This window comes from Trachypithecus francoisi, unplaced genomic scaffold (genome assembly GCF_009764315.1).
Source record: "Trachypithecus francoisi isolate TF-2019V2 unplaced genomic scaffold, Tfra_2.0 Lachesis_group0, whole genome shotgun sequence".
Lineage (NCBI taxonomy): Eukaryota > Metazoa > Chordata > Mammalia > Primates > Cercopithecidae > Trachypithecus > Trachypithecus francoisi.
Window position 1 is genome coordinate 182,070,060 of NW_022681453.1, and position 21,784 is coordinate 182,091,843.

At 40.9% G+C, this 21,784-nt stretch overlaps 2 protein-coding genes across 5 annotated transcripts in view; both read left to right on the forward strand.

The window, feature by feature from the left end:
- The first annotated feature begins 289 nt into the window (after positions 1–289).
- The window catches only part of FBXL2 (F-box and leucine rich repeat protein 2), a 114,945-nt gene continuing 93,450 nt past the window's right edge, over positions 290–21,784 (forward strand). For 2 of the 4 annotated variants that reach the window (XR_004437403.1, XM_033212924.1), the window contains exon 1: positions 290–383. Coding sequence is in view for 1 of the 4 variants with exons in the window: in XM_033212924.1 (XP_033068815.1) it covers positions 381–383 (3 nt within the window). In the remaining 3 variants the exon portion in view is untranslated. The remainder of the gene's footprint in view (positions 384–21,784) is intronic. The other 2 variants (XM_033212925.1, XM_033212926.1) reach the window with 1 other exon arrangement.
- On the forward strand, positions 17,901–19,447 carry LOC117084326 (obg-like ATPase 1). Its single transcript, XM_033212927.1, is given in 2 exon segments — positions 17,901–18,297; positions 18,300–19,447. Coding segments are annotated over 2 exon segments (1,065 nt in total). The 5' UTR covers positions 17,901–17,975; the 3' UTR covers positions 19,043–19,447.

Below are 21,784 nucleotides of genomic sequence, written 5' to 3' on the forward strand. Positions count from 1 at the left end.
AATTTAAAATGTTTTCAATAATCATGCATTACCTGTATAACGTTTTTTTTTAATAAAAAAAAAAAATCTATGGTCTCTTTCAGCTGGGCAGTCTGCGGCTGGGTAATCTGTCAGGTGAGGGTCATCAAGGTGATCAGGTTGAGAGGATGGACCAGATACACAGCGGGAGAGGCGAAGAGGCCCCGTTCCAGGGCCGGGGGCGAGGGGTGGGCGGTCCAAAGGGCACCGCCCCTGTGGGTCACGTGCTCGCCGGCCACCAATGGCCGCCTCCGAGCCCACCTTGGGGACGGGGCGGGGCGCCTGGCTGGCGTCACCAGGACAACGGGCGTCGCCGGCGCCGTGTGACTTCGAGCTGTGGGCTCGCTCGCGGCTCTTCGGCCATGGTGAGTGTGGGACCCGCGTCTGCCCAGCCGCCCCGCCCTACCCCTACCGGGCTGGGTCCCTAAGCCGCCGCCCGCTAGGGTCGGGCGGGCGGCGCTGGGGTCGTGGAGAGGCCGGGCCGCGGCCTGCGAGGCTGCTGGGCAGGGCAGGGCTGGGCGGGCCCGGGGAGGGATAACCTGGGGGATTCAGAGCGCCCGCCTGCCGGGGGGCGACCGCGGTGCAGCGTTCCCTGCCTCTGGAGTCTGGGTGACAGCCCGGACCCCCACCCAGTGGGCCGCTGGACGACGTGACGCTGTTTGGCCCGAGAGAGCCTGGGAAGCCACCCAAGGAGGGTGTGGTTAAACAAAAAATCATATATATGAATATCGTATGTATTTATATTTACACCAAAGCAGTCTATGTGCCTCCAGTTTTGTTTATATGCAATTATATATAACTAATATCAGACATATATCTTCCTTTCAAAATCATCATTCTGATAGGTTTTTTAGCACGTGGAAATTAACATTTTTGATTTTAGAGATCCCTCCCCTCCTTTTTAAAAAATAGGGGGCATTGAGCTGGAGGGTTTTTTTTTCTGAGTGCCGCACCCTCACTAAGGGATTTAATTAATTCATAATTAGTACATTGTAAACGTCTTAAATCATTACCTTTATTAGTTAACTTCAGACGGCGTGGGCATAACACCTGTCCCCGTTTAAGCTCGTTTTAAAAACGTGACTCGGTTTCACTCGTCGGAGGTGCTGGCTTGAATAGACAAGTTCAGAGAATTGCCAACCGAAGGTATGGTTCTCCAGAGGCCTTCATGGGGTGTAAGAAAAGAGAGGAGCTAGACTCCTTGCTTGGGGACACACCCTTGGTATAGAATACTTGAGGAGGTATGGGGGTAGGTGTAGGTAATAGGGAAATAGCTGGTTTTTAGAAACAGGTTTTTGTTTTAACCATGGGTGATTAAGTGGAGATTTTCTTCTTATCTGCAGGAGTTTAGTGGAAGTGCTGATGAGCTGAGAATGCAGGGTGCTCCCCAAGTGCCAGCTGGCCTCGTGGAGAAAAAACGATCATTAGGAATCCTGGCTGGCTCAGTTTTTTTTCTTAATAACCAAGGAGAGGGGTGGTGGGAGGAGGTGGATGGCGTCTCTCATTGACTCTGGAAAAGCAGCTTCCGAGTGTGTGGCATTATTGCTGGCAGGAGAAGAACATCACCCACAAATCACAGTACCATGTAATGCCTTTATTTTGTTTATGTTTCTTTTTTAAACTGCGAATTGCTTTTTAAGTGACAAATTAATGGAGCTGGCAAGAGTTTCAGAAAGCGAATTTTACAAAGATATAAGTGTTTCAAATATTGCAGTAATTTACTGTTACATGTTATATGTGAGAAAACCGTAACAATTGTAGCAAGGAGAAGGAATAGCCAGGAATTAAATTTTCACAGCTCTCTCAAGTCTCATATTCCTCCTGTCATTCATATTCTTTATTTTTACTTCTTCCACTTCTTTCGTTCTGACCCACAGCCCACCTTCATTCACTATTGTGAATTTTAGAGTTTTACTTTAAAATAAAAGCATTTGGCCGGGCGCGGTGGCTCAAGCCTGTAATCCCAGCACTTTGGGAGGCCGAGACGGGCGGATCACGAGGTCAGGAGATCGAGACCATCCTGGCTAACATGGTGAAACCCCGTCTCTACTAAAAAATACAAAAAACTAGCCGGGCGAGGTGGCGGGCGCCTGTAGTCCCAGCTACTCAGGAGGCTGAGGCAGGAGAATGGCGTGAACCTGGGAGGCGGAGCTTGCAGTGAGCTGAGATCCGGCCACTGCACTCCAGCCTGGGTGACAGCGAGACTCCATCTCAAAATAAAATAAAATAAAATAAAATAAAAGCATTTACTGTAGTTTTGTATTAGTGGTTGCTTTGCTGAACTTATAATACTTTGCTTTTTGTATGTCTTTAAGCATTAAGAATTAACTCATGGGAACTTAATTGATAAGGTGCCGAGGCTTCCATGGAAGTGGGGACTGGTTGGTACAGGAGGGAGAGGGATGAAGCGGCTGCATGTATATGTCATCCCCAAAACTGTATACTTTTGTTTCTTTGAGACGGAGTCTCGTTCTGTCTCCAGGCTGGAGTGCAGTGGTGCGATCTCAGCTCACTTCAACCTCTGCCTCCCAGATTCAGGCGATTCTCCTGCCTCAGCCTCCTGAGTAGCTGGGACTACAGGCGTGTGCCACCACGCCCAGCTAATTTTTGTATTTTTAGTAGAGATGGGGTTTCACCATGTTGGCCAGGATGGTCTCGATCTCTTGACCTTGTGATCCTTCCTCTTTGACCTCCCAAAGTGCTGGAATTACAGGCGTGAGCTACCACGCCTGGCCCCCAGAACTGTATTCTAAATCACATTGCACTTCCTTAACTGCTTGAATCTAAATATAAAACTTCAGCCATTGATATAAATGACTTGGCACATTAATTTTGAAACTATTTCTCAATGAAAATTTCTTCAATTAAGCCATTTATTTCTACACTGTAATAATGACAGCTAACATTTATTATGTACATATGTACATAGTTATTACTATAGAGGCAGTAGAAATTTTTCTAAGAGTCTTAAATGATCACAACAACCTTGTGATGAAGATACCTTTATCCTATTTTAGGGATGAGGAAATTGAGGCACAGATAGGTAAAGTAACTTGCCTAGGTCACCCCACTGATAAATTGAGCCACATTTAAAACCCGGCCGTTTCTCTCAACCTGTTTATGGATTGTACTGTAATGTATAGTGTATCTTTATATGTTTCCTCATATATATGTTAGGAAATTAGTTTTCTTTCTTATTAGGACTTTAAGGTTTTTGAACACTTATAAATGACTTGTGTTTTGTTGTTTCTAGCACTGGGTTAGATATTACAGAACAGGGTAGGCATGCCTAGCCTTCTCTCCCCTCTTTCTTCTTTCCTTCCTTCACAAAGTTGAAATGAGAAGGAATTAATAAAGACATGAATTAGATCAGCGTTTTTACACACGGCTATACTAGCATTGAGTTTCTCCTGTCACATCAGTTCAGTTAAGGAATTGGCATCCGCTTTTTGTGTGAATCACAAAGACAAGTGTTTTACATAAAGCCTTTTGGATGTGGAGGATGTAACAGTGTTTTTTAAAAATGTATTCTCTGAGATTTTCCTAATTTTTAGATTTTAGTTTCATATTCTACAATCATTATGAAAAGACTTCAAGGCTGGGCTCAGTGGCTCACACCTGTAATCCCAGCACTTTGGGAGGCTGAGGTGGAGGATCGCTTGAGTGCTGGAGTTCAAGACCAGCCTGGGCAACATGGTGAGACCCATCTCTACTAAAAATTTGAAAAATTAGCCAGGCATGGCGGTGCACGCCTGTGGTCCCAGCTATTTGGGTGGCTGAGGTGGAAGGATCCCTTGAGTCCAGGAGATCAAGGCTGTGCTGAATTGTGTTCACACCATTGCACTCCAGCCTGGTCAACAGAGCAAGGCCCTGTATCCAAAAAAAGAAAAAAAGGAATTTAATAATTGTTTAAATTTTAATTCATATGGAACAAAATCTGTTGGGATATATATGACTTGTCAAGTTTTTGTTACTGTTTAACACTTTATCGTGTAAAGCAGATTTATTTTTTGGAAATAAATAATATTTTATCATATAATTTTCTAGTTTAATTTGTTCATTTGGACTTTCCTATTTTGACACTTCTCTTTCTGTATTTGTGGTCAAGACTTGTCACAGGTATTGGGAAGCAGGAAGATGGAGGGAAACACTGCAAAAATAGTTTTGTACGTTAAAGTGACTTTTTAAAAGTTTAAAATTTTATTTTTGTTATACTTTAAGTTCTAGGGTACATGTGCACAACAGGCAGGTTTGTTACATATGTATACATGTGCCATGTTGGTGTGCTGTACCCGTTAACTTGTCATTTACATTAGGTATATCTCCTAATGCTATCCCTCCCCCCTCTCTTCACCCCATGACAGGCCCCAGTGTGTGATGTTCCCCACCCTGTGTCCAAGTGTTCTCATTGTTCAGTTCCCACCTATAAGTGAGAACATGCAGTGTTTGGTTTTCTCTCCCTGCAATGGTTTGCTCAGAATGATGGTTTCCAGCTTCATCCATGTCCCTACAAATGACATGAACTCATTCTTTTTTATGGCTGCATAGTATTCCATGGTGTATGTGTGCCACATTTTCTTAATCCAATCTATCATCGATGGCCATTTGGGTTGGTTCCAAGTCTTTGCTATTGTGAATAGTGCCTCAATAAACATACGTGTGCATGTGTCTTTATAGCAGCATGATTTATAATCCTTTGGGTATATACTCAGTAATGGGATGGCTGGGTCAAATGGTATTTCTAGTTCTAGATCCTTGAGGAATCGCCACACCGTTTTCCACAATGGTTGAACTAGTTTACAGTCCCACCAACAGTATAAAAGTGTTCCTATTTCTCCACATCCTCTCCAGCACCTGTTGTTTCCTGACTTTTTAATAATCGCCATTCTAACTGGTGTGAGATGGTTTCTCATTGTGGTTTTGATTTGCATTTCTCTGATGGCCAGTGACCATGAGCATTTTTTCATGTGTCTGTTGGCTGCATGAATGTCTTCTTTTGAGAAGCGTCTGTTTGTATCCTTTGCCCACTTTTTGATGGGATTATTTGATTTTTGTCTTGTAAATTTGTTTAAGTTCTTTGTAGATTCTGGATATTAGCCCTTTGTCAGATGGGTAGATTGTAAAACTTTTCTCCCATTCTTTAGGTTGCCTGTTCACTGTGATGGTGGTTTCTTTTGCTGTGCAGAAGCTCTTTAGTTTAATTAGATCCCATTTGTCAAATTTGGCTTTTGTTGCCATTGATTTTGGTGTTTTAGTCATGAAGTCCTTGCCCATGCCTATGTCCTGGAATGGTATTGCCTAGGTTTTCTTCTAGGGTTTTTATGGCTTTAGGTCTAACACTGAAGTCTTTAATCCATCTTGAATTAATTTTTGTATAAGGTGTAAGGAAGGGATCCAGTTTCAGCTTTCTACATATGGCTAGCCAGTTTTCCCAGCACCATTTATTAAATAGGGAATCCTTTCCCCATTTCTTGTTTTTGTCAGGTTTGTCAAAGATCAGATGGCTGTAGATGTGTGGTATTATTTCTGAGGGCTCTGTTCTCTTCCTTTGGTCTATATCTCTGTTGTGGTACCAGTACCATGCTGTTTTGGTTGGTTACTGTAGCCTTGTAGTATAGTTTGAAGTCAGGTAGTGTGATGCCTCCAGCTTTGTTCTTTTTGCTTAGGATTGTCTTGGCAATGTGGGCTCTTTTTTGGTTGCCTATGGACTTTAAAGTAGTTTTTCCTGGTTCTGTGAAGAAAGTCATTGGTAGCTTGATGGGGATGGCATTGAATCTATAAATTACCTTGGGCAGTATGGCCATTTTCACAACATTGATTCTTCCTGTCCATGAACATGGAATGTTCTTCCATTTGTTGTGTCCTCTTTTATTTCATTGAGCAGTTGTTTATAGTTCTCCTTGAAGGGTCCTTCATGTCCCTTTAAGTTGGATTCCTAGGTATTTTATTCTCTTTGAAGCAATTGTGAATGGGAGTTTACTCATGATTTGGTTCTCTGTCTGTTGTTGGTGTGTAGGAATGCTTGTGATTTTTGCACATTGATTTTGTATCCTGAGACTTTGCTGAAGTTGCTTATCAGCTTAAGGAGATCTTGGGCTGAGACAATGGGGTTTTCTAAATATACAATCATGTCATCTGCAAACAGGGACAATTTGACTGCCTCTTTTACTAATTGAATACCCTTTATTTCTTTCTCCTGCCTGATTGCCTGGCCAGAACTTCCAATAGTATGTTGTATAGAGTGATGAGAGAGGGCATCCCTGTCTTGTGCCAGTTTTCAAAGGGAATGCTTCCAGCTTTTGCCCATTCAGTATGATATTGGCTGTGGGTTTGTCATAAGTCGCTCTTGTTATTTTGAGATACATCCCATCAATACCTAGTTTATTGAGAGTTTTTAGCAAGAAGGGCTGTTGAATTTTGTCGAAGGCCTTTTCCTGAATCTTTTGAGATAATCATGTGGTTTTTGTCATTGGTTCTGTTTATATGATGGATTACATTTATTGATTTGCATATGCTGAACCAGCCTTGCATCCCAGGGATGAAGCCAACTTGATCGTGGTGGATAAGCTTTTTGCTGTGCTGCTGGATTCGGTTTGCCAGTATTTTATTAAGAATTTTTGCATCAATGTTCATCAGGGATATTGGTTTAAATTCTCTTTTTTTGTTGTGTCTCTGCCAGGCTTTGGTATCAGGATGATGCTGGCCTCATAAAATGAGTTAGGGAGGATTCCCTCTTTTTCTATTGATTGGAATAATTTCAGGAGTGGTACCAGCTCATCTTTGTGCTTCTGGTAGAATTCGGCTGTGAATCTGTCTGGTCCAGGACTTTATTCAGGGATTCAACTTCTTCCTGGTTTAGTCTTGGGAGGGTGTATGTGTCCAGGAATTTATCCATTTCTTCTAGGTTTTCTAGTTTATTTGCATAGAGGTGTTTATAATATTCTCTGATGGTACTTTGTATTTCTGTGGGATCAGTGGTAATATCCCCTTTATCATTTTTTATTGCGTCTATTTGATTCTTCTCTCTTCCTTATTAGTCTTGCTAGCAGTCTATCAATTTTGTTGATCTTTTCAAAAAACCTCCTGGATTCATTGATTTTTTGAAGGTTTTTTTGTGTCTCTTTCTCCTTTAGTTCTGCTCTGATCTTAGTTATTTCTTGCCTTCTGCTAGCTTTTGAATGTGTTTGCTCTTGCTTCTCTAGTTCCTTTAATTGTGATGTTAGGGTGTCAATTTTAGATCTTTCGTGCTTTCTCTTGTGGGCATTTAGTGCTATAAATTTCCCTCTACACACTGCTTTAAATGTGTCCCAGAGATTCTGGTATGTTGTGTCTTTGTTCTCAATGGTTTCAAGGAACATCTTTGTTTCTGCCTTCATTTCATTATGTACCCAGTAGTCATTCAGGAGCAGGTTGTTCAGTTTCCATGTAGTTGAGCAGTTTTGAGTGAGTTTCTTAATCCTGAGTTCTAGTTTGATTGCCCTGTGGTCTGAGAGACAGTTTGTTATAATTTTTCTTCTTTTACATTTGCTTATTGTGGGATCTGGCCAGCAGCCCACAATGAAACGGGTCTCTCTCTCTTTGTTCCCGGGTGGATCGGCGGGTCGAGAAATAATACACACACACAAGATACTGAAAGCTGGGTCCAGGGGGGTCACCGCCTTCTGGTCCTGTGGTGCCAACAATGCACTGGACATACCAGGATTTATTATTAAGTTTATTGAGGGCAGGGGTAGGTTAGTGAGGGATTTAGGATCATTTGATTATGAGGTGAGATGGTCACATGGTGATGAAGTAATTCTTTAACATAACATCTGTATGCAGAAGTACAGTATACAGAGATAAGAATTTATAATATATTGTGTGCATCAGTGATTTCTAACAGAGCCTTAAAACAGAAACACAGTCGTTCCATAACCTGTGATTAACAAGATATTAATCAGCAGTAACCATTGCAGCAAAAGCTGATTACAAACAATCCATAGTAACAGGACGTGAAGCTAGACAACTGGTTAGACCAGAAATTCTCAGAAAGGAGTGTGCCTTAACCCTAAGGAGGCCTAGAAGAGCCGTGGCAAGATGAGGGTGTTTATAGCCCTATCTTATCCACATGGACAGGTGTCCCCCATCATGTATCCATTTATAGGCTCTCCATGAGGGTCACATTCCATTCCCAGAGCTAGGAACATCTGCTTTTCTGGGATAGGAATCTTGGTGATGTGAAACCTACCTGACTGCACGTCCATTCATAGGCTCTCTGCAGGAGGAAGCACATCACACACTGTTGGCTCATTCTGGCAGTCTAACCTGGCGTTGTCTTTACACAATCCTGCATGCAATTTTGTATTTACAATAATCAGGAGCATTTCATCTTTTATGCCATAGCAATAGTTTCAGGGGGTCTCCCTACATTTGCTGAGGAGTGCTTCCAACTGTGTGGTCAATTTTGGAATAAGTGCAATGTGCTGCTGAGAAGAATGTATATTCTGTTGATTTGGGGTGGAGAGTTCTGTAGATGTCTATTAGGTCCACTTGGTGCAGAGCTGAGTTCAATTCCTGGATATCCTTGTTAACGTTCTGTCTTATTGATCTGTCTCATGTTTACAGTGGGGTGTTAAAGTCTCTAAGGGCTTGCTTTATGAATCTGGGTGCCCCTGTATTGGGTGCATATATATTTACGATAGTTAGCTTTTCTTGTTGAATTGATCCCTTTACCATTATGTAATGACCTTCTTTGTCTCTTTTGATCTTTGTTGCTTTAAAGTCTGTTTTATCAGAGATAGGATTGCAACACCTGCTTTTTTTGTTCTCCATTTGCTTGGTAGATCTTCCTCCATCCCTTTATTTTGAGCCTATGTATGTCTCTTCATGTGAGATGGGTCTCCTGAATACAGCACACTGATGGGTCTTGACTCTTTATCCAATTTGCCAGTCTGTGTCTTTTAATTGGAGCATTTAGCCCATTTACATTTAAGGTTAATATTGTTATGTGTGAATTTGACGTGTCATTATGATGATAGCTGGTTAGTTGATGCAGTTTCTTCCTAGCATCAATGGTCTTTACAATTTGGCATGTTTTTGCAGTGGCTGGTACCGGTTTTTCCTTTTCATGTTTAGTGCTTCCTTCAGGAGCTCTTCTAAGGCAGGCCTGGTGGTGACAAAATCTCTCAGCATTTGCTCGTCTGTAAAGGATTTTGTTTCTCCTTCACTTATGAAACTTAGTTTGGCAGTATATGAAATTCTGGGTTGAAAATTCTTTTCTTTAAGAATGTTGAATATTGGCCCCCACTATCTTCTGGCTCGTAGAGTTTCTGCAGAGAGATCCACTGTTAGTCTGATGGGCTTCCCTTTGTGGGTAACCTGACCTTTCTCTCTGGCATTTTTTCCTTCATTTCAACTTTGGTGAATCTGACAATTATGTGTCTTGGAGTTGCTCTTCTCGAGGAGTATCTTTTTGGCGTTCTCTGTATTTCCTGAATTTGAATGTTGGCCTGCCTTGCTAGGTTGGGGAAGTTCTCCTGGATAATATCCTGAAGAATGTTTTCAAACTTGGTTCCATTCTCCCTGTCGCTTTCAGGTACACCAATCAGACGTAGATTTGGTCTTTTCACATAGTCCCATATTTCTTGGAGGCTTTGTTCATTTCCTTTTACTCTTTTTTCTCCAAACTTCTCGCTTCATTTCATTCATTTCATCTTCCATCACTGATACCCTTTCTTCCACTTGATCAAATCAGCTACTGAAGCTTGTGCATTTGTCATGTAGTTCTTGTGCCATGGTTTTCAGATCCATCAGGTCAATTAAGATCTTTTCTACACTGGTTAGTTAACCATTCATCTAATCTTTTTTCAAGGTGTTTAGCTTCTTTGCGATGGGCTCGAACATCCTTCTTTAGCTCAGAGAAGTTTGTTATTACCGATCGTCTGAAGACTTCTTGCCTCAAAATCATTCTCCATCTAGCTTTGTTCCATTGCTGGCAAGGAGCTGAGTTCCTTTGGAGGAGAAGAGGCACTCTGATTTTTAGAATTTTCAGCTTTTCTGCTCTGGTTTCTCCCCATCTTTGTGGTTTTATCTACCTTTGGTCTTTGATGATGGTGATGTACAGATGGGGTTTTGGTGTGGTTGTCTTTTCTGTTTGTTAGTTTTCCTTCTAACAGTCAGGACCCTCACTCAGCTACAGGTCTGTTGGAGTTTGCTGGGGGTCCACTCCGGACCCTGTTTGCCTGGGTATCACCAGCGGAGCCTGCAGAATAGCAAATATAGCAGAATGGCAAATGTTGCTGCCTGATAGTTCCTCTGGAAGCTTCGTCTCAGAGGGACACCTGGCTGTATGAGGTGTCAGTCGGCCCCTACTGGGAGGTGTCTCCCAGTTAGGCTACTCGGGGGTCAGGGACCCACTTGAGGAGGCAGTCTGTTCGTTCTCAGATGTCAGACTCTGTGCTGGGAGAACCACTGCTGTCTTCAAAGCTATCAGACAGGGACGTTTAAGTCTGCAGAAGTTTCTGCTGCCTTTTGTTCAGCTGTGCCCTGCCCCCAGAGGTGGAGTCTACAGAGGCAGGCCAGCCTCCTTGATCTGCAGTGGGTTCCACCCAGTTTGAGCTTCCGGGCTGCTTTGTTTACCTACTCAAGCCTCAGCAATGGCAGACGCTCCTCCCCCAGCTTCACTGCTGCCTTGCAGTTCGATCTCAGACTGCTGTGCTGGCAGTGAGCAAGGCTCCGTGGGCGTGGGACCCTCCAAGCCAGGCGTGGGATATAATATTCGGATGTGCCATTTGCTAAGACTGTTGGAAAAGCTCAGTATTAGCATGGGAGTGTCCCGATTTTCCAGGTACTGTCTGTCATGGCTCCTCTTGGCTAGAAAAGGGAATTCTCCAACCCCTTGTGCTTCCTGGGTGAGGTGATGCCCCACCCTGCTCGGTGGGCTGCACCCACTGTCCGACAAGCCCCAGTGAGATGAACCCAGTACCTCAGTTGGAAATGCAGAAATCACCTGTCTTCTGCATCACTCACGCTGGGAGCTGTAGACTGGAGCTGTTCTTATTCCGCCCTCTTGGAACCTCCCACCCTAAAGTGATTTTTTTTAAACTCAAGGTTACAGACAGTTTTGGTCTTTTTGTCATTATATGACATAGGTAAGAGAATTTATATGATGAGATCTATGTTAATAGATCAAGAAAAGTAGAGATTTCCTTATTAATTTTTCTTCCCTTGACAATATTGATCTCCCTTTTGTCTCCACTATTGTGGGGCAGGGAGTAATTTTTAGTAATTGTAATAATAGCTTTCTTTTATAGAGCCCATTCTCTGTATCCAGTTCTGAGCTGATCACATTTATCTTACTCAATTCTTCCAATGTCCCTAAGAAATTGACATTTGTTATTTTATTTTATTTATTTATTTTTTATTTGGGGACAAGGCCTCGCTCTGTCACCCAGGCTGGAGTGCAGTGGCTCGGCTCACTGTAGCTTTGAACTCTTGGGTTCAAGCAATCCTCCCACCTCATCCTACTAAGGTGCTGGGATTATAGGTGTAAGCCACTGCACCCAGCCTGAGTTTGACATTATTCCCATTTAATAGGGCTAAACTGAGTAGGCAGTTTGCCCAAGGTCATATAGTTAGTGAGTGGCAGAGCCAGGATTTGAACTCAACCAGTCTGTTTCCAAAGCCTGGGCTCTTAACCATTACATTATGGCTTCTTGCCAACGTAAAGATTGTGCCCAGTGCCTGGCACAAATGAACTAATTACACCAAGATTAAGAGTCTTAATGTCTTAGCTAAGTCAGCAGGCTCTTTTAAATTTTATGGCAAACTGTTGTCATGTTGTCTAATGACATCCTGAAGGATTTAGGTTGTTTTTTTTTTTTTTCTTTCTCCCCACCCCAGTTCAGACAACCAAAGCTCAGATATGGACAGCTGTGGGTTGGCTACACTTTTACTGCTGTTTTTCCTACTTCACTTTGAATCTCACTGCTCCCTGTGTAGTGTCTATGTCAGCTACTGCCTCTTCTAGCACTAGGGTGGCCATGAGAGAGACAGGGATGGAGGAGGGAAGTCTAAGGAAACACAACAGGGCATTTATTTGGAAGTTTTTAATGGAGTCAGAATCAAAGTTCAAACCCAGATTTCCCAGTTCTCAGTGCTGCCTCCACAACTGTGTCTTTCCGTTGATTTTTTTGTTCTTTGGGTTTCTGTCCAATACATATTTATTGTGTGCTACTGTGTGCTAGTGACTGTTCTAGTCAGTGGATATCCAGCAGTGCACGAACAGAGGATGGCTCTCCTGTCATGGAACTTATATTCTAGTGGCAGTGAGACAGATAAGAAACAGATAAGGTGGTGAAAAGTACTTCGGAGAAAAATAAAGCTGGGTAGGGCAGAAAGAATTCTAGGGCAGGGTTGGAAAGTGAATGAGAGAAGGGAGGTGTTGCTTTTAATGTAGAATAGAAGGGAAGGATAAGGTGACATTTGAGCAGAGGATATGCCATGGGAATGCCTGAAGAAAGACTGTGTCACTAGTCAAAAGTGCTGAGGCAAGAACATGCCTATTGTGTTGGATGAACAGAAAGAAAACCAGTGGGGCTGGAGTGTAGTAAGAGAGGGGAGCGTGGTAGGAAGTAAGATCAAAGTAGTTAAGGGAGTCAAATCACATAGGACTTTTAACCTGTGTAAAGGATTTTCACTTTTCCTTTGATGGAAGGGGAAGGGATTGGTGGGGTTTAAGTAGAGAAGTGGCATATATGACATATTTTATAAGAGAGTCATTCTGGAGTAAAATTAGGGGAGAAGGGACAAAGCAGGGTGACTATGGCATTATTGTTGCAGTCATCCGTAGGATTAGCTGATGGATTGGTTATGGAATATAAATAATTTTGATGATTTGAGCCTGAGCAAGAGGAAGGAGGACCCGACCCGCCATGTGCTGAGATGAAGACCATGGAAGGAGCAAATTTGGGGTAGGGATGAAGAAAGCAGAAATTCGACTTCAGTGACTCTTGGAGTGTTAGAGTTGGAAGAGACTTTGAGTTTATCTAGTACAATTGTTTCCTTTTACCAGCTAGAAATACTAAATACTGAGAGGTTAAATGACTTTCCCAGAGTCAAACAGTCTATACTACTTGTTGTGCAGCATAAAGAGCCCTGGAGTTGTAGTCATGTTCAAATTGTAGCTTTTCTGTTTCTTAGCTCTGAACCTTGGTCAAGTCATTTATTTTCTCCAAGTCTGTTTTTCTTCTATCAAAAAGGATAATAAAGACTTCCATTTCTTGTTACAATGTTGAAAGTTGCAACAGTTGACATTATTGCTCCCACTCTGGTAGTGAGAAAAGTCAGAGAAGGTACAAAATCATAATTTTAAAAAAACCTATCCAGAGTTGACACAAAAAAATCTAAAGAAACAAAAATCTGGAAAGTAGTGAGCCCTTCTTCTCAAGAGAAAAAAAGAGAGAGAGAGATACATAGATACTTTTTATCTATGGTGGAACAGCAAGAGGAAGAATTTGCCATATAAAGAGAAGTCAGCTGTTACTGACTGCACGTAGGCTGGAGTGACAATCTGGAATCCTGAGGAGTTCCAGCTACAGTGCAGGACTACACCTACCTGCCAACTTTTCCCCCATGGGCCTTCAATTAGTACACTGGAATAGGAGTTCGGATGCAGGGGCAAGGGAAAGAGAGCTAAGAAGGATCCTGCTGAGGTGGGTGGATTTTGCTGAAGGTTGGAGGCAGGGCAGGAGAGTTAATAGAAATCCCTGTAGTGCACTAGGGCCTTTGTGAAGTCTAAGGCTGAGCCTGCAACAGCCTGGGGGCATGGCAAGACAGCTAAGAAATCTCTTTATGACTATCTAGGCTTTTACTGAGGACAAGTCAGCCTTTGAGAAGGCATAGTCAGGGTAACAGAGCAAAAAGAGATCTCAAGGCACAGAAAACAGAAGGTGCTGCTGGAGACCAAGGACAACACCCTAGCTGAAAGCTGGAATGTGAGCGGAGGGCAGAGAGGAGGGAAGATATCTCACAGTTCGGAAAGCTGGCATAGGTTATGAAGCTCAGAGATGTATGAAGCTTCGACAGTGCTCAGATTTTAGCTTCTCCTGAAGGTAAAGTTCTGATTTCACCCTGAAATTATTATAAGCCAATCATGAACTAACACTACAATCTCAAACCCAGCTCAACTATAGATTAAAAGGATTGAGCTGTCACTCCCAGTTTCCCAGCAACTTAATTGAAGAAGGAACTTCCCTTTATGGAGATAAATTAATATTCTTTTATACACAGTATCTGGCATGAAATAAATTATGAGATATAGAAAGAAACAAGAAAATGTGATCCATGGTCATGGGAAGAAAGAGGCAACAGAAACAGTCTCAGTGATGGCCCAGACGTTGAACAACATGGATAAACAGAGAAAATTTCAGCAGAAAGATGTAAACTATTTCTCCAAGTGGAAATGCTAGAAATGAAAAATATATTAGAAATGAAGAATTCATTTGATAGGCTTAATAGCAGACTGCACACAGCAGAAGAAAGCACCAGTAAACTTAGGGACAGATCAATAAAAATCAGCATTCAAGATCTGTGGGACAATACAAAATCGTCTAGCATACATGCAACTAAAGTTCAAGAAGGAGAGGAGGAAGAGCAGGGACCGAAGTCTAAATTGAGGTATATCAGAGTCGACTTTCTGCAAATCAAAAATTTTTATAAAGGAAATTTAAAAGGAGGTAGAAAAGAAAAAATTACATAAAGGTGAACCGTAATATGAATAATTGACACCTTGTCAGAAACAGTGCAGGTCAGAGGAAAATGAAATATTTTTTTTTGAGACAGGGTCCCACTCTGTTTCTCAGACTGGAGTGCAGTGGTGTGAACATAGCTCACTATAGCCTTAATGTCCTGGGCTCAAGAAATTCTCCCACCTTAGCCTCCTGAATAGCTGGGACTACAGGTGCATGCCACCATGCCCAACTACTTTTTAAATTTTCTGTAGAGACAGTGTCTTACTGTGTTACCCAGGCTGGTCTTAAACTCCTGAGCTAAGTGATCCTCCTGCCTCACCTCCCAAAGTATTGGAATTACAGGTGTGATCTACTGTGCCTGGCCTGAACTAACTTTTTTAAAGTGCTGTATTTTATTTTTGAAGCAAATCTGCTAACCTGGAATTAAATATTCAAAAGTGGAGGAGAAATATAGGTATTTTTGAAGGAAGCAAAAACAATTTGTCTACATCAGACCTATATTACAAGCAGTGTTAAAAGAAGTTCTTTAAATTGAAGGGAAGTTATAATAAAGGAAGTTCAGATCTGAAGGAATGCATTACACCAGGAAGAGTAAATATTAATACTTTTTATTACTAATATAAAGGACCTTTTGAAATATCTTTATTTAATACATACATTTATTTAAAAAATATGGACTATTTAAGGCAGAAATAACAACATATTATTTGGTATATAGTAGTAGTAGAAGTAAGCTATCCAACAGTAAGTGCACAACGAGCCGGGGAAGTCAAATGAAGTTAGACTTTGATAAGTTAAAGATGCACTCTGCAATCACTAAAGCAAACATTGAAAAAGATACAGAGAGGTATAGCTATAAGATCAGTGAAGGAAGCAATGAATATCACATTACGAAAAAGTCAGGAAAGCAGAACAGAGGAACAAAGAAGAGAGGCAAATGGAAAATAAATATAAAGATGGCAGACTTAAAAATCATATCAATAATTGTATTAAATGTAAAGACCATCATCTCCAATTAAAAGGTAGCAATTGTCAGGCTGGATAAAATAGCATGGTCCAACTATGTGCTGTCTTTATGAATCACTGTAAATATAAAACACAGATTGAAAAAGGGTGAAAAAGATGTACCATGCACAAAGCATAAGAAAGTTGATGTTGCTATATTAACAAAGTAGACTTTAAAACAAGGATCATTTCTAGAAAAAAGGATCATTTATCATAATGAATCAGTTTATTAAAAATACATAACAGGCCGAGTACAGTGGCTCATGCTTGTAATCTCAGCACTTTAGAAGGCTGAGGGAGGTGGATCACTTGAGCGGAGATCAAGACCAGCCTGGCATACATGGTGAAACCCCATCTCTACTAAAAATACAAAAATTAACTGGACATGGTGATGCACACCTGTAATCCCAGCTTCTTGGGAGGCTGAGGTGGGAGGATCATTGAGCCTGGGAGGCAGAGGTTGCAGTGAGCCAAGATCATGCCACTGCACTCCAGCCTGGGTGACAGAGCAAGCCTCTGTCTCAAAAAAACAAACAAACAAAACAAAACAAAAAAAAACTTGTATGTACCTCACAACAAAGCTTCAAAATATGTGAAACAAAAATTGATGAAACCAAAGAGAAAAAGAGGCAAAACCACAATCATAGCTGAATTTAACACCTCTATCACTAATTGACAGAACTTGTGGAGAAAAAAAGTCAGTAAAGATATAAAAGATTTGAACACCACTATCAACCAACTTGATACTTGGTATTTATGAAGCAGTACACATACCTACAGAATTTAAAAAATAGCAAAATGGCAGACGTAAGTCCCTTCTTATCAGTAATTACTATAAGTACAAAAGGGTTAAATTTACTAACTAAAATGTAGACACTGGCTGAATAGATAAAAACAAAAACAACCAAAAAACTTCCTGCGTGATCCAATTTTATGTTGTCTACAAGAGATCCTTGTTAGATCAAAAGACAGGTTAAAGGTGAGCTGGGTTGGCTATACTAATATCAGACAAAATAGACTAAGTTATAATAAAAATTGTTACATGAGACAAAGGTGATTATATGTTGATAAAAGGTTAATCCTACAGGAACCATAACGATTATAAGCACGTATACACCAAACAACAGAGCCACAAATATATGCAGCAAACTGACAAAAATAAAGGGAGAAGTTTTTCTTCTTTTTTCTGTTTTTAGAGACGGAGGTCTGTCTATGTTGGCCAGGCTGGTTTTGAACTCCTGGCCTCAAGCAGTCCTCCCACCTTGGCCCTCCAAAGTGCTGGGATTACAGGTGTGAGCCACTGCACCTAGCTGAGAAATGGTTTTATAATAGTAATTGGAGACTTCACGGCTGTCATCATAGCTACCATTTGTTAAGCACTTACTATATGCCAAGACTATGCTAGGCACTTCACGTTTATAAACTCATTTCATTCACAATAGCCCTTGTGGCAGCTTCAGTTACTATCCCGATTTTGCTGAAGAGGAAACTGGCATAGAAAAGTGGCAGGTTCCATTCATATCCCCATTTTGAGGAAGAGGAAACTATGGCATAGAAAAGTTAAATGACGTGCCCAAGGTTTACAAAGGTGTAAGTGGAAGATCTTGGATTATAAGACCTTTTGGGAAATTAGATTTGATCCTTAGAGGTTTCCTAGTCTCATTTCCCATTGAGGAAGGGATTCCTTTCTCTGACAATCCTGGTTCTGTGGACTCTGCAGGAGCATTGAAGATGGGAGATCACTGCTTCAACAGCAAGACATTCTAATATGGGCTATTCTAATTGCTAGAAAGTTTTTTTTCCCTATGTTGAGGTGAAATCTCACAACTTTAATTCACTAGTCTTTGTAATAACAGAAAATAAGCCCATTGTTCTGACTGTTGAGATATGTGAAGGTTTTCATGTCATTCACCACCAACCCCAACATCAGTTGGAGACTTCAATACCATACTTTCAATAAAAGAACATTTAGACAGCAGAATAAGGAAACAGAAGTCTTGAACAACACTATAAGTCAATGAAACCTGACAGATTTATGTAGAACACTTAACCCAACCACACCAGAGTCAACATTCTTCTCAAGTGTACCTGGAACATTCTTCAGGATAGACATATGTAAGACCACAAAACAAGTTCCAATAGCTTCTTCCCCACCTCCGGCTGCCGGCAGGACCTTTCTCTCACTGCTGCTGGGACCCTGTGTCATCGCCCAGGCCGAGCACGATGCCCCCTAAAAAGGGAGGTGACGGAATTAAACCACCCCCAATCATTGGAAGATTTGGAACCTCACTGAAAATTGGTATTGTTGGATTGCCAAATGTTGGGAAATCTACTTTCTTCAGTGTATTAACCAGTAGTCAGTCTTCAGCAGAAAACTGCCCATTCCGCACTATTGATCCTAATGAGAGCAGAGTACCTGTGCCAGATGAAAGGTTTGACTTTCTTTGCCAATACCACAAACCAGTGAGCAAAATTTCTGCCTTTCTAAATGTAGTGGTTATTGCTGGCCTTGTGAAAGGAGCTCACAATGGGCAGGGCCTGGAGAATGCTTATCTCATATTCGTGCCTGTGATGGCATCTTTCATCTAACACATGCTTTTGAAGATGATGATATCACGCATGTTGAAGGAAGTGTAGATCCTATTCGAGATACAGAAATAATACGTGAAGAGCTTCAGCTTGAAGATGAGGAAATGATTGGGCCCATTATAGATAAACTAGAAAAGGTGGCTGTGAGAGGAGGAGATAAAAAACTAAAACCTAAGTATGATATAATGTGCAAAGTAAAATCCTGGTTTATAGATCAAAAGAAACCTGTTTGCTTCTATCATGATTGGAATGACAGAGAGATTGAAGTGTTGAATAAACACTTATTTTTGACTTCAAAACCAGTGGTCTACTTGGTTAATCTTCGTGAAAAAGACTACATTAAAATGAAAAACAAATGGTTGATAAAAATTAAAGAGTGGGTGGACAAGTATGACCTAGGTGCCTTGGTCATCATTCCTTTTAGTGGGGCCTTGGAACTCAAGTTGCAAGAATTGAGTGCTGAGGAGAGACAGAAGTATCTGGAAGCGAACATACCACAAAGTGCTTTGCCAAAGATCATTAAGGCTGGGTTTGCAGCACTCCAACTAGAATACTTTTTCACTGCAGGCTCAGATGAAGTGTGTGCATGGACCATCAGGAAAGGGACTAAGGCTCCTCAGGCTGCAGGAAAGATTCACACAGAGTTTGAAAAGGGATTAATTATGGCTGCAGTAATGAAATACAAAGATTTTAAAGAGTAAGGCTCTGAAAATGCAGTCAAGGCTGCTGGAAAGTACAGACAATAGGGCAGAAATTATATTGCTGAAGATGGAGATATGGTCTTCTTCAAATTTAACACACCTCAGCAACCGAAGAAGAAATAAAATTTAGTTATTGCTCAGATAAACATACAACTTCCAAAAGGCATCTGATTTTTTTTTTAATTAAAATTTCTGAAAACTGATGGAACAATTAAAGTTGGGAAGATGGGAATCTTTGACAAATTATTTTTATTTGTTTTAAAATTAAAATACTGTGTACCCCCCCACCAATGAAATGCAAATTCACTAAATGTGAACAGCTTTGCTTTTCACATGATTAAGACCCTACTCCAAATTGTAGAAGCTTTTCAGGAACCATATTACTCTCATGATACTTCATTAATCTCCATCATATATGTCAAGCCTGACACATTTGACAGTGAGGACAATGCAGCTTACTCCTTTTTGAATCTACGGATAATGCATGTTTTACAGTACTCCAGATGTCTACACTCTGTAAACCATTTGACAAAAAAAAAGTTCCAATAAATGTCAAAAGATTGAAATAATACGAAGTATCTTCTTTGATAACAATGGAATGAAGCTAGAAATCAATAAGAGAAGGAAACCTGGAAAATTCACAATTACGTAAAAACACTTTTTTTTTTTTTTGAGATGGAGTCTCGCTCTGTTGCCTAGCCTAGAGTGCAGTAGCACAATCATAGCTTACTGCAGGCTCAATCTCCTGGGCTCAAGCTATCCTCCTGCCTTAGCCTCCTGGATTATAGGGATTATAGGGCATGCCACCATGCCTTGCTGATTTTTAAATTTTTTTGTAGAGTTGGGTCTCACTATATTGCCCAGGCTAGCCTTGAACTCCTGGCCTTAAGTGATCCTCCTGCCTTGGCTTCCCAAAGTGCTTGAGTTACAGGCATGAGCCACTGTGCCTGACCCCAAATTAACACATTATTAATAGGTGAAAGAAATAATGGCTATTTTAAAATACTTTGAGATGAATAGAAATGAAAATATATCATATGGGATGCAATGAAAGCAGTAATTAGAGGGAACTTTATAAATGTAAATGCTTACATTACAAAAGAAGAAAGGCCAGGCACAATGGCTCACACCTATAATCCCAGCACTTTTGGAGACCAAGGCAGAAGGATCACTTGAGCCCAGGAGTTTGAGACCGGCCCGGGCAACATAGGGAGACCCTGTCTCTACAAAAAATCGTTTTAAAAATTAGCTGGGTGTGGTGGCATGTACCTGTAGTCCCAGCTACGTGGGAAGCTGAGGTGGGAGGACTGTTAGAGCGAGGGAGGTTGAGGCTACATTGAGCTGTGATTATGCCACTGCACTCCAGTCTGACTGATAGAGTGAGACCCTGTTTCCAAAAACAAAAACCAACGAGTCAGTAACTTTGCACCTCAAGGAACTAGAAATATATTAGATAATTTAGCAATTTAATCTAACATAGTGCTTACTGGAACTTGCAACACGGTAGGCACTTACTAAATATTAGTCTAATATATCCAACACAAAGATTCATCATTGACACTATTTTGAAAATAAATGTAGGGTACTATTTATGGCACTATTTCCACTTCTGCAGTTTGTTTCGATGGATTTTTTTTTAATCCAGGTTTTAAAAATTGAGATATTCATCATATGCTATAAATTTTGCTCACTTAAAAAGTACAATTCAGTGGGATTTAGTATATTCACCAAGTTGTGTGACTATTACAACAGTCTAATTCAAGAATTTTTTCATACCTTCAAGAGAAACCTCATATACATTAGCAGTCACTTTCCAGCCCTAGGCAACTACTAGTCTATTTTCTGTCTCCATGGATTTGCCTTTTCTGTACATTTAATGGAACATTAAATGGAAACATACAATATGTACCCTTTTTTGTCTGCTTCCAGTAGCATGTTTTCAAGACTCATTCCTGTTGTAACACATATCATTACTTAATTCCTTTTTATTGCTTACTAGTATTCCATGTTTTGGAATATCACATTTTGTTTATCCCTTCATCAGCTGATAGACATTTTTTAGTCATTTCCACTATTTGGCTATTAAAAATAATGCTGCTGTGAACATTCATGGACAAGTTTTTGTATGGACATATATTTTCATTTCTCTTTAGTATTGACTTACAAGTGGAGTTGCTGGGTCATATGGTAACTCTTTTTAACCTTTGAGGAACTGCCAGATTGTTTTCCAAAGTGGCTATACCATTTTACATTCCCACAAGCAGTGTATGAGATTTCCAGTTTCTCCATGTGTTCACCGTTACTTATTACTATCTTTTTTATTTTAGCCATCCTATGGGTATGATGTATCTCACTGTGTTTTGACTTACCCTTGACTTACCCTTACATTGAACATCTTTTCATGTATTGATGTTTTGGCCATTTGCCTATCTTCTTTGGAGAAATATCTATTCAAATCTTTTGCCCATTTTAAAATTGGGTTGTCTTTTATTATTGAGTTTCAGAAGTTCTTTATTTAGTTTGCATACAAGTGCCTGGTCAGATCTGTGATTTGCAGATATTTGCTCCAATCTTGTGGGGTTTTTTCCTACACTTTCTTGATGGTGCCCTTTGAAGTACAAAGGTCTGTTGTTTGTTTGTTTGTTTGTGTTTCTGAGACAGGGTCTTGCTCTGTTATCCAGGCTGGAGTGCAGTGACGCGATCTTGGCCCACTGCAGCCTCCACCTCCCAGGTTCAAGCTAT